This window comes from Pelodiscus sinensis, chromosome 10, assembly GCF_049634645.1.
Source record: "Pelodiscus sinensis isolate JC-2024 chromosome 10, ASM4963464v1, whole genome shotgun sequence".
In the NCBI taxonomy this organism is placed as follows: domain Eukaryota; kingdom Metazoa; phylum Chordata; order Testudines; family Trionychidae; genus Pelodiscus; species Pelodiscus sinensis.
This window is the reverse complement of record NC_134720.1, coordinates 190,219-203,212: the sequence shown is the minus strand read 5'-3', so window position 1 is coordinate 203,212 and position 12,994 is coordinate 190,219. Positions and strand designations below refer to the sequence as shown.

The 12,994-nt window shown below is 42.0% G+C and overlaps 1 protein-coding gene and 1 long non-coding RNA gene across 11 annotated transcripts in view; one reads left to right on the top strand and one right to left on the bottom strand.

Annotated features, from left to right (window-relative positions):
• Positions 1-12,994, bottom strand: part of FARP2 (FERM, ARH/RhoGEF and pleckstrin domain protein 2) — a 127,351-nt gene that overhangs the window by 54,625 nt on the left and 59,732 nt on the right. For 8 of the 9 annotated variants that reach the window (XR_012906155.1, XM_006110623.4, XM_075937158.1 and 5 more), the window contains 5 exons: positions 10,339-10,434; positions 4,082-4,245; positions 3,806-3,874; positions 2,740-2,797; positions 1,869-2,118 (listed from right to left, as the gene is read on the bottom strand). Coding sequence is in view for 8 of the 9 variants with exons in the window: in XM_006110623.4 (XP_006110685.2) it covers positions 1,869-2,118; positions 2,740-2,797; positions 3,806-3,874; positions 4,082-4,245; positions 10,339-10,434 (637 nt within the window). In the remaining variant the exon portion in view is untranslated. Of the gene's footprint in view, positions 1-965; positions 2,119-2,739; positions 2,798-3,805; positions 3,875-4,081; positions 4,246-10,338; positions 10,435-12,994 lie in introns of all 9 variants that reach the window. The other variant, XM_075937164.1, reaches the window with a different exon arrangement.
• On the top strand, positions 2,459-12,639 carry LOC142830715 (uncharacterized). 2 transcript variants are annotated; one of them, XR_012906160.1, is made up of 3 exons: positions 2,459-2,560; positions 2,920-3,097; positions 12,519-12,639. It is a non-coding gene; the product is annotated as an uncharacterized LOC142830715 (long non-coding RNA). The 2 variants fall into 2 exon arrangements; XR_012906159.1 differs by having other exon boundaries at positions 12,482-12,613.

Sequence of the window (12,994 nt, the reverse complement as noted above, 5' to 3'; positions counted from 1 at the left end):
CAAACAAGTTTTATATGCCTTCATTAAATTAAGTTGTAGCCATTTTCTGCAGTGAAATGGATTAAATTAAGACAACGATGATGAGAAAATTCAATAAGGAATTAAGTGCATTTATAATCCACATGTCCTCCTCCAAACTGCTGTAAAACAGCAGGGAAGTTCTTCATTGCTGGACTGCTGTTGATCACAATGTGCCTTCAAGTTCAACAATCTTCTCCGGGGATAGATCAGGTGATGCTCAGCGTGTACCTGCTCTTCTACACATACTCCTCTTCTAAACTGCCCTCTAAGGAAGTTTGATTCTTTGAGGTGAATGCCAGATTTTTGTTGCATAAACTTGACATTTTTAGAATTATCTTCACAGTTGATTCATAGATTGTCCACTTTTGTCTCAAGAAACAGCACAGACTCTTACTACACTGCAGTACCACACCACCTATGTATTAGATGTGGCCTTCTATAGCTGACCTGCAAGCAGCAGCATCTTGTGCGGATGTCAGAGCAAGTGCACACCAGACTAAATCTGACACACAAACACGTTTCCTGGAAAGTAAGTTATAATAGGCCTGTAATTTGTCTTAATTCCAGTTCGCCCAACAGACAATACTAATATTTTCTGAAGTTTGCTAAATTTAGTATTTTACCTGTTGTAGATTTTCTGGATACACATATTTCAATATAATGCAATAACAAAGCTGTGATATTTCAATATAAAATAATGATGATTAGAGAAACAGTTATCAACTACATTATGTAAATTAAAAATCCAGCCACCAAAATAAAAGAGTTTTCCAGCTCAAAAATGATTTGCATTATATCTCTGCAATGAAATCTAATTCTGAGCAGCATAGCTGGATACCTGAAAAATCAAACTGTTATTCAATGATTGATGTGTGTTTTTCCTGTAGGGTCTTCTTGGGCAAGATTCTTTAAATTATTCTGAAAATCAAAAGTGAAGTTCTCACCAGTTGCTTGAGCAAATGGTTTGCTGAAGAAGTAGTCTGCGTCCAGCACAGCTGCACTTTCCGAATCCCAGGCATCTGTATCTGTACTGCTAGAGTCTTCTGTAGTGGTAGGTGGATAGCTCAGCTGCTCCAGCTGGTCAGTGATGTCACTGAACTGAAAGGCTGAGCTGGATTCAGAGCGAACTGAGTAGGCTGGGAAGTTCACCATAGAACTAGCTTCGGAATGGTTTGCAGAGCTATATGTGTGAAAAGAGGATGTACCATTCAATGGCAAATTATTGAGGGAACTGCTTTCAGAACGATTGTTGATGAGTGAACTGGTTTCAGAAGGACTCAAGAGGCTTTGCATTCTGCTTGCTTGTGCTTTAACCTCAAACAATTCTGAAGTATCTGATGGTCTCTCATTGCCATTGAAATCACTCCCTTCTTCAAATTCAAACTCATCTTCCACGTTCATATCTACTGCTTCAGTGGAATATCTGTCAGGGCTTGACTGAGAAGACACTGTACTTTGGTGAAGAACATCTTTAGTTAGTTTAGTTGAATCTGATGCATGCCTAGATAAATCAGACCCTGCTAGGTCTAACCCCCTGTACACATAGGAAAATGCCTCAGACCCCCCAGCAAAAAAGGAGATTTCTGTTGGATCATCATCAATAAATTCTTCTGAAATCTGCAGCTGAGAGTTTGTCAATGTGAAAAGAGGGTCACCCCCACTGTAAAACGCATGCTTTTTATCAGCAATGAAAACACCTGTGGTAAAGTCATCCTCATCATTGTCATTTTTACAGATAACCCTCCTTTCCTTGCTTCCCTTCTCTATTTCTAGATCTAAATCACAACTACTGTCAATACCAGGACAAGTAGAGCTGCAGTTTCCTGCAACATTAAAAAACCCAACACCTTGGAATGACTGGAGTATGGGAGATCCAGGCTGCTGTGTTGCTTTCTTCCCAGTTTCTTCAGCTGGTGTTGCAGTACTCTTTTCTGTTGTGGGGCTCCTTGTATACAGTGCTCTGGGATCCCTGGAGGAATTGTTCATCTCTGAACAGACGGACAGGTCAGTAGTGGATGATATATAAACCGAATGGAAGGAGGCAGACACTGAGGCATGGGACACAGGAACACCTAAGCCCTCAGTAAATGAGACACTCTGAAGTGGAAAGAAAACAGAATAGGTAAAAAAGTGTTTTTTCACAAATAGAAACACTGATATCTGACTCAGTAGGAGTGTGTACCAGAAAGGGATCACTTTTCTGAATACACAACTTACGCAAAAAAGGACCACATTTTTCAGAAAGATAAAAAAAATTCATCTTTTATAATTTTTGAAGACTGGATATCAAATTACTTCAATAATTTTAAACCACTCTGCTAACAGCAAACAAGGAAATACCCACAAGAGGATTGAAGGGAATTCACAAAACATTTAGGGTCACGTCCTGAAAGGCTTGCTCCAGCACTGTTCTTTTTGATTGTACGAGAGAGAGAAAGAGAGAGAGATTTACTCTGAGACATACAACTAGAACTGAATGTCTCAAAAAATAAGTATGAACATTTGATTCCAGCTATGTCAACTGTGGAAAATGAGCCAGGTGAGTCACTTTCAACCTACTTACAGTATACATTAAAATTAACACCACAGAGAAAAAACTTATTCACATGCATGAAGATTCAATAGCAAAAATTATTCTGGATCAACACCACAATGTAATCAACTTTCCCTACCCTTCCAGTCTAACTTACCATAGTATTTACAGGATGCAAGACTAACCTGTTTTGGCACGTCTACATTCGAAGTGTGAGCAGACACTCTAGCTTTGCTGTGTCTCCTACAAGAGAGAATATGCTGTGAGAAATATGAAATCAGATAACCTCTCTCCTTCCCCACCCAACTTCCCCCATTCTACCTGTGCATGCAAACGAGTAAAAAGATGCTCTATCCCCTTTTCAGAGATGACTAAATGAAGGTACAAGCAAGGACATGAAATATTTGTGAATAACTACAAAATACAGGAGCAAGACAATTATAGAAAGCAGACAAACTAGAAAAAGACCATTCATGTCTTCAAAGGAGAACTCAAAAGCAACTGCAAAGGCACGGGAGGACAGAAGAATGAGGCATCATAAAGGTATCTTTTTTTTTTTTTAATTCGTCTTCTCATGAAAGCACAAAAATATCCATAAATTAATATGGTGTCAAAATGGAGAGCAAGTAAATTTATGTATAATGCTTATGCTAAGTACACTGGCAGTCAACTGTATACCATACATGGAATGAAACCGTATCCATTTTCCATTCAAAAGGTCCTTTTATAAATCATAAACGCTGTTGATTTGACCCCATGTTACATTTTTATGAGAAAATCCCTACCTGAGACAGGAAGCTAATCAGAAATACAAGTAGTTAAAATCATTTTTTTATGGAATTTCCCACATTAACACCCCGATTAATATCTCAAATATAGTCACATTTTGTGAAAGCCACATGGTCTTGGAAACATTTCTTACTGGTAGTAAGGGTGTGTACACAAATGAGAAAGATAGAAAAAGATAAAAAAATATATATCACATTTTCAGAGAGGAAGTTTTTTGCAGTGCATCAGGTGCTAATTTGGAACTTGTCAGACCCACGGCCAAATCCCTGCTTTGCCACAGATTTCCTGTGTGATTTTAGGCAAGTCACTTAGCCTCTCTCTGTGTCAGTTCCCAAGCATTTTATAATTTAAAAAAGAAATGTCTCAAAGCAACAATTTCATTAAAAGTGAGATTTAGGATATCAACATAGGGGCTCCAAGAGTCCCAAATTCATGTTACCTTGCAAAAATAATGGGTTTTACCTCTCATAGGGAGTTTTCTTCATCCCACTGTCTTTAACATAATTCACCAGCTGTTTCTGTGTTCGCCCACTGTGAAGCCATGCAAAGTACAAATATTATAAAATTAATCATAGAAGGAGCAGATAAAAACATCTAGGTTTGGAAGAAACAATGTTTATGCATCAGGAACAGATTCTGAAACTTTTAAGTTTAGTTGAACACGTTTTTATCATTATTTCATTTCCTAGGTATAAAAAGTTATGTTTTATAAATATGCTCAATTATGCTATATCATACCTGTATCTGAATGAAGAACCTCTACTGAAGAAGACTGTTTTAGCCTTTGGTTTTGGCTGATCAAATAGTCTGAAGAAAGTGTGATATTCCACACAGATTTTCCAGAAATTTTTACATTCATCCCTACTGCCCAACAGAAACTCCAGTGTATCCTGATATGGACCCTGGGAGCAAAACAGACATTCAAGTAGCACATAAAAGAACACTGAATGTACACAAGAAAACAGCATGTACACTCTATTACAGATAGCAAAGTTACTAATCTGCAAGGGGTCACAAAATTTTTACTTCCACATGGTCTTAGCGATGTTACACAAAAATGTTTACTTTACCAAGCCACTGTGGCATTTGGTAAAGTTTTGAACGTAGCTTAGAAATGTGAAATCTGAAACAATTTAAAAAATTTGTATTCATGCTCTAGAAAAATGCAAAAGTGCTTTAAAATAAACTTGATAAGAACCTTTAAAATTATGTTCACTATAGATCATGCTAATAAAAGTGAATTGTTAAATTACTAATTTGGCAGGACAAAATAATGGGTTTTGGAATATATGTCTGCATCACATCTCAAATAACAGTTACAAGAAAGAACCAATTTTTCTTTCGTGAGTATATTCTGCCATGTTTTCTACTTATGTGACTTACAAGTAGTACTCATAGAAGGAGAGGTTGGAGTGTATTTAAGCAAGGACTGCAAGATTGCCTTCCAAAAAGTTGCATAGTCATGGCAAATCTGTGAACAGACTGCTAAACCCTTAATTTGGTCTGCATACGAAAAAAACCGAACAAGATAAAAAATGAGAATGTTTGCTCCTATTTTCTCCTGTTGAAGACAAAGCTAAACATTGGCTGATGTCCTGCATGTAAGGCTGTTGTTCCTCTGGGAGTGAATGCTGCTTAGGAAAGAACCTGGAAAATATTCAGCTTGGTTCAGGTGAAACTGGGAAACAAGTTTGGATAAACACTTGGGCTGCGTCTAGACTGGCAAGTTTTTCCGCAAAAGCAGCTGCTTTTGTGGAAAAACTTGCCAGCTGTCTTGCTTTTTTGCGCAAGAACACTGACGATCTAATGTAAGATTGTCAGTGTTCTTGCACAAATACTATGCTGCTCCCGCTCGGGGAAAAGCCCTCTTGTGCAAATGCTTTTGCGCAAGAGGGCCAGTGTAGACAGCTAAAAACTGTTTTGCGCAAAAAAGCCCCGATGGCGAAAATGGCGATCTAGATTGGCACGGACACTTTCTTGCACAAAACCGCGTCTAGACTGGCACAGACACTTTTACGCAAAAAGTGCTTTTGCGCAAAAGCGTCCGTGCCACTCTAGATGCTCTTTTCCGCAAATGCTTTTAACGGAAAACTTTTCCTTTAAAAGCATTTGCGGAAAATCATGCCTGTCTAGATGTAGCCTTAGGGTATTTGGCCACAAGGTTACATACAATTTTCTAAAGATAAAGTAACAGAGTTCCACCACCAAAGCCTATAACATCCACCAGGAGGATGGTGAGTTATCACCACAAGGAAAGCACTTTTCTGACACAGAAGAGAGAACAGTTGCCAGAGACATGAATGGAGGTCCCAAAAGAGCAGTTAAGACAGTATTAAGCTCTCACAGAAGAACTGGCTTTTTAACCAATGGGTAAAATTACTCCTTTTCAAGAACCTTGTGGCCATGGGGTTTGAAACCATCAGCGTTTCCGTGAATGGGCTGATGAGACACTTAAGTCATTACCAGGCAGACTTTCAGTGAATGAAGAGCAAGACCAGAAGACTGAAGGCGTAACAGACTGAAGGTATATCTCAAAAAAGGATATACTGGCATTAGAAAAGATCCAGAGAAGGGCAACTAAAATGATTAGGGATTTGGAATGGGTCCCATATGAGGAGAGATTAAAGAGACTAGGACTTTTCAGCTTGGAAAAGAGGAGACTAAGGGGGGATACGATAGAGGTCTGTAAAATCATGAGTGGTGGGGAGAAAGTGAATAAGGAAAAGTTATTTACTTGTTCCCATAATATAAGAACTAGGGGCCACCAAATGAAATTAATGGGCAGCAGGTTTAAAACAAATAAACGGAAGTTCTTCACACAGTGCACAGTAAACCTGTGGAACTCCTTGCCTGAGGAGGTTGTGAAGGCTAGGATTATAACAGGGTTTAAACGAGAACTAGATAAATTCATGAAGGTTAAGTCCATCAATGGCTAATAGCCAGTATGGGTAAAGAATGGTGTCCCTAGCTTCTGTCTGTCAGAGGGTGGAGATGGATGGCAGGAGAAAGATCACTTGATCATTATCTGTTCGATTCACTCCCTTTGGGGCACCTGGCATTGGCCACTGTTGGCAGACAGGGTACTGGGCTGGACGGACCTTTGGTCTAACCCTGTATGGCCATTCGTACGTTCTAACAAACTCTAAACATTAGCTTTTTTCACAACTGCATTACATTGTTCACTAATATTCAATCTGTGATCCAATATGGCCCCAAATCCTTTTCAGTGGTAGTGCCACCTAGCTACTTAGTACCCATTTTGTAGTTGTGCATTTCATTTTTCCTTCTTAAATGAAATACTTGCTGGATACCATGATTACAGTTCTTTGACTTGTCCCTATTAAATTTCACCTTGTCGAATTCAAACCAATACTTAAAAGGTCATTTTGAATTCTAATCCTGTCTCCCCATCCTCTCCCAACATAGAGTCATCTGTATGTTTTGTAATTTTACTGTCTGCTCCATTATCCAAGTCATCAGTGAAAGTGTTGAACAATACCAGACCGAGAACTAACCCTGTGGGATCCCATCAAATACATCCTCTTTTTTACAGCTAACCATTGATATCCATGGTCTTTCAACCAGTTGTGCACTCACCTTACAGTAATTTTATCTAGACCATATTTCCTGAGTGTTCATGTGGGACTACTAAACCTTTACTAAAATCTAGATACATCACATTTACTGTTTCCTTCCTATCCACTATGCCAGAAAAGAAAAAATTATGTTGACTTGGCATAATTTGTTCTTCACAAATCCATACTGGCTATTCCCTATAACCTTGTAATTGTCTATGTGATTACAAACTGATTGTTCAGTAATTTGTTATTTTTGCATATCAAAAGTAGGCTGACAGATCTATACAGGCAGTCCCCGGGTTTACGTACAAGATAGGAACTGTAGGTTTGTAATTAAGTTGAATTTGTACTTAAGTCGGAACTGGCGTCCAGATTCAGCCGCTGCTGAAATTGACCAGCAGCTGACTACAGGAAGCCCAAGGCAGAGTTTCTCTGCCCCGGGCTTTCTGGAATCAGCCGCTGATCACTTTCAGCCGCAGCTGACTTGGGGACACCTGGGGCAGAGCAGCTGGGGTGCTGCTGGGTTGGTCCCCTAGCGCCGCTCTTAGGCGCTACTGGACCAACCCAGCAGCACCCCAGCTGCTCTGCCCCAGGCGTTCTGATTCAGCCGCTGCTGAAACTGACCAGCAGCGGCTGAATCAGGACGCCTGGGGCAGAGCAGCTGCGGTGCTGCCAGGTTGGTCCAGTAGCGCCGAGGAGCGGCGCTGCAGGACCAACCGGCAGCACCCCAGCTGCTCTACCACAGGCATCCGCGAGAAAAGCCTGGTCTGCTGGGGGGGAGGGGGGGCGCACTAGCTGCGCCCTCCCCCCCCCAGCAGAACATGGAGACGCGGGTGGCAGGACCGAGACGCGCCGTGGTGCCGTTGCCCGGGTCCTCCGTGGCTTTGCTCCCTCCCCCAGCAGACCAGGGAGACGCGGAGCAAAGCCGCGGAGGACCCGGGCGGCGGGACCACCCAGACGCGCCGCGGTCCCGCCTGGGTCCTCCACGGCTGTGCACTGCGTCTCCCTGGTCTGCTGGCCCTCCCCAGCAGACCAGGGAGACGCGGAGCAGCTTTTCTCGCCCCAGAGGACGCGGGCGGCGGGACCGCGGTGCGTCTGGGCGTTCCCGCCGCCCATGTCCTCCGGGGCGAGAAAAGCCCCGTTCGTAAGTACGGATCCGACATAAGTAGGATCCGCGTAACTCAGGGACTGCCTGTAATTTCCTGTGGTGTCTGTGCTCCCCTATGTTAACCCATTTCCAGTTCTGTGGGACCACACCTGTTTCTCCTGAGTTCTCTAATTGCTAAAAGTACAAAACTGCTTTAACTAGTTTCTTAACTAGGATGAATTTCATTGGGCTCTTTAACCTTTTCTTATTTTGGCTTGCACTTCTTCCCCCTTGTCATAAGTACGGTTTTGAGTATCTGATCATCATTAACCTTTTTAGTGAAGACTGAGGCAAGAGGCATTAAACAACCTTATTATTGTTGTCAGTTATTAGCTCTTTTACACTTTCCTGAGTCTCTCTCTTGCTTCTAATGTATTAAAGAATCTCTTCTTGTTGCCGTTTATGTTCCTTCCTAGAATAAGTCATTTTGTGCCTTAGTCTGACTTTGTCCCTAATGCTTATATTACTGTATTGTACTCTTCAGCAATTTGTCCATGTTTCCACTTTTTGTAAGTCTAGAAGTCTGTTGCCCTTTCAACAATCAAGTAATTAAAGGGCTCCTGATGGAACCATGTAGGCCTCTTACTAGTTTTCCTTTCTTTCCTTTGCATTAGGATAATGTGCAGTTGTGCATTCAATATTGTCTCCTCAAGAAACTGTCAGCTATACTGAACTGCTTTATCCATTAGATTGTTTCCCATGGAACCTTGTCTGCCAGTTCCCTGAATTTGTTAAAATCTGCTTTTTTGAAGTCCATTGTCTTTATTCTGCTGCTCTCGCTCTTTCTTTTTCTTAGGATCATGGGATCCATTATTTCATGATCATTTTCACCCATATTATATTCCACTTTGAGATTCACTACTAATTCTTCCACGTTGCTTAGAATCAAGACTCAAATGACTGTTTCCCTAATTACTTTCAAAGTTGTCCCTAATACATTCCAATAACTTTTTGGAAAATTATTCTGCCATACTACTTTTAGAACAGATATCTCCATCTTACTTTCTGGATATTTCTGTTCCATTTCATTCCATGAAAAACTGATAAAAGAAAAACGTTTACTGAAAAAAATTAGTGGGCTGAAAACTGAGGTAAACATGCCACATTCTCCCCTTGCATATGTGCTTAGCAATGGCATGCAGGTGCAGTCTAATCTGGCAACCATCTTAAAGAGCACAGGAATCTGAACTAAATTCTGTCCCCATTCCCTACAGATCTCCACACATGTCCTGCAAGAGTGCCTGCTCTTTTATGAGCCTCTCATACCCTTATTTCCAGCAACAGGCACTCTGCAATTTGCATACCTTTTTCCGATAGTCTTTTTTGGAAGAGGCTTTTCCGAAATTTGGCCCATCTACACTGGGGAGAGAGAAGCCTCCTCTTTCGGAAGAGCTCTTCTTCTGTATGGGTGGAGGAAGACAGGGCTTCCAAAAGAGCGTGTCTGCTCTTCTGCAAAAAAAGGCGTTTTCTGGGATACAAAAACCCCATAGTGTAGACATAGCCCCACACAGCTTCCACAGCAGTATACTACATAACTCTCAGAGGTTATTAAAGCCACAGAAAGAAAACTGCAGCAAGCTGATACAAGCAGCACTAGCTCCCAAGTGGCAATCTGCCTCATCACTGAGCTCAAAAGTTCTGAGCTCATGATGTACAGAGTGTTTGCACGGCAATTCTGATCCCTTATGGCTGGTCATGCCTTTTTCAGTCTTGCATATTTGATTACACACATCACTAAACAGGACTGGCCCCTGCTTCGGTTGGTGGCAGGACTACTTAACGGCAACTCAACCCTTTAGACCCAATCCAAACAGACCTCTTTTGGGAATGTTTCTCTCCTCACCATGCAGCAAAGGGGGCACATGGCCCTAAAACGCTAGTTTTAGCTGTAGGCAAATTTACATTTGAAGCACAAGTACTATGAATAACACTCCTAATAAAAAGAAAATACATGGCAATTATAAGAAAATACACATACTGAATAATTTACTAGTAACTCTTGTTACAATGTGATATTTTAAAATACATATGCTTATGTCTAAGGAAGGCCAAGACAGCTACAGGGAGTGGAAAGCCTAAGAAGAGCAAAATAGGAACACTGAGGAGGTAGGGGAGACCTTTCCTACAATAACTGAACGAAGAAGCCAAAAAGTATCTTTTAGGGCATTTAAAAAATCTACTTACTTTAGAGATTATAGATGAAAGCATTTCTACTCACATTTAGAAGACTTTTTAAACAGTGCCATGACTATAGGGGTAGCTAGACTTACATGGACTTCTGGGTGGAGCTTGATCAGAAACCTTTTTCTCTTGAAACTTAATTTACGGACCTTAGACCAGTTGAAGGTGTTGATTTTTGTGGTACCCTAAATGAAAAACAAAATTATTTATGGCTAGCAAGAAATATTTACACTGCTAAGCTAGATATTAACATGACAAAGTCAGCCAGATAGCTGCAAGAGGATGCTGGCAGGCAGATATGTTAACCCTACAACAGAGGTGGCCAATCTAAAGGTGAGAAGGAGCCAGAATTTACCAATGCACATTGCCAAAGAGCAACAGTTCTATGTCTCCAGCCCTGATCACATCTCCCCACCACCACTCTCAGCACACCCTGCCCATGGGCAGCCCCATCGGTCAGAGCCTCCTTCTCCTTTTCCTCTTGCCCACTGGGATCAGCTCTAAGTGGGAAACACTGGAGGGGGAAGCGTGGATGTGCCAGGGTCAGTGGAGAGGGTGGGAAGCGGCAGGATCCTAGGTGGCGAAGTGTGGAGGGGGACAGCGCCTAGGGCAGAGCTGGGGGTTGAACACTGAGCACCCTCTGGCCCAGTGGAAAGTTGGCACCTGTAGCTCCAGCCCTGGATTTGGTACCTATTCAAGGAGCCGCATATTAAACTTTGAAGAGTCACATGTGGCTCTGGAGCCACAGGTTGGCCACCCGTGCCCTCGAATGTTAAGGCCCTCTTCCCTACTATCTGAGAAGGGGTTACCTCAGGTCAATTATAGGCTGCCTGAGACCTTTTAAAGTGGCTCCTCTGGGGAGAGAAGGGGGAAGGAAGTGAGCTAAAACTCCTGCCGGGCTAGTGAAAACAGGGAAATAAGCTGCTCCAGAGTGAGAGGCTGTGTGCCGTACTATAGAGGAGAGCGGCCAAACCTGAGTGCCTGCTAGGGTTAATCCCCCACGGCAGCTAACGGGATTTGGTATCAGGAAGCCATTTTCATTGACAGGTACTTTAGAGAACATGTGGTTCAAAGAATGGCCTAGTCAGCCTTTACAGTACTAAGTTTAGGTCCCACATAAGGGAAGGGAATTATTATTCCCTTAAGGAATCTTTCAGTGGTTGGGTGCAACATCACTAATGAAAAAGAACTTAGGGTCACAGTATAGAAAAAAGTATGTGAAAGAGTTGTCTTTGGAGAGCTGTGTTGGGAAATGCACAAAATGTGAAATCTGGACTATTTCTGCTAGGAAATAAGAACGGCCATTCTGGGTCAGACCAATGGTCCATCTAGCTCATTATCCTGTCTGCCGACAGTGGCCAATACCAGACACCCCAGAGGGAGGGAAGACAACCAGGAATCCTCCCGTGATCCCTCCTGTCACCCACCTCCAGACAAACAGAGGCTAGGGAACCATTCCTACCTACCCTGGCTAACAGCCATTGATGGACCTAACCTCCATGAATCAGTCTAGCTCTTTTTTGAACCCTCTTAAAGTCCTAGCCTTCTCCACATCCTCTGGCAAGGAGCTGACTGTGCGCTGAGTAACGAAAAACGTCCTTTTATTTGTTTTAAACCTGCTACCTATTCATTTCATTTGGTGACCCCTACTTCTTATATTGTGGGAATAAGTAAATAACTTTTCCTTATTCACTTTTTCCACACGAGTCATGATTTCATAGACCTCTATCATATTGCCCCACCCCCCACCCCCACCCAGCCTTAGTGTCCTCTTTCTAAGATGAAAGGTCCGGTTGTTTTAATCTCTCTTCATATAGGACCCGTTCAAAACCCCTCATCATTTTTGTTGTCCTTTTCTGAACCTTTTCCAAAGCCAATATATCTTGTTTGGGATGAAGCAACCACATCTGTACACAGTATTCAAGATGTGGGCGTACCATGATTTTATATAGAGGCAATAAGATATTCTCTGTCTTATTCTCTATCCCTTTTTTAATTACTCCTAACATTCTATTTGTTTTTTTGGCTGCAACAGCACACTGAGTGGATGTTTTCAGAGAACTATCCACAATGACTCCAAGATCTCTCGAGTAGCTGAAGCCAAATTAGTCCCCATCATATTGTATATATAGTTGGGATTACTTATGGGGGGAGTAGGGTGTACATTTAAACAGTCTTACGAAGCAAAGCAAATGTACTCTAAAACACAGTCCAAATGTTATGCATTCCCAGGTACTGCAGAACACTGCCAATGTCTCTTTTACCTCAGCATACAGACTCCCAGAAACCTCTGGGCAGCCTTGGAATACTTCAGGATATGTGGAAGTCCTTGGTCGTATTGCCAAAGAGTTTCATGACCTTAAAAGGAAAATCTTCCCTTGTGAACTGCATCTCTTGCAAGAATCCCAGTAAATGGAGCTATACTACCCGCTGCATCATCACTACTGCAAAGATGGACCTAGATGCCATGTCGGTGGCATCAAGGGCCAACTGTAGCAATGTTTTTGCTACCAATTAGCCCTCTTCTAGGATGGATTTGAAAGACTGCCCAAAGTCCAGTCCATCAAAGTCACGGAGTTTCTGTTTAGCCAGCACACATTATCTAGCCTTGTGCATCCTGAGGAAAAACAATGCATGTGTGGCCCAACAGACACTGGTACTAGAGTTCTCTGATGATCTCCACAGGCATGCAAACACACCTACTGTGGATCACCCATACGGCCATATGAGCAAAATGCAGAAAGA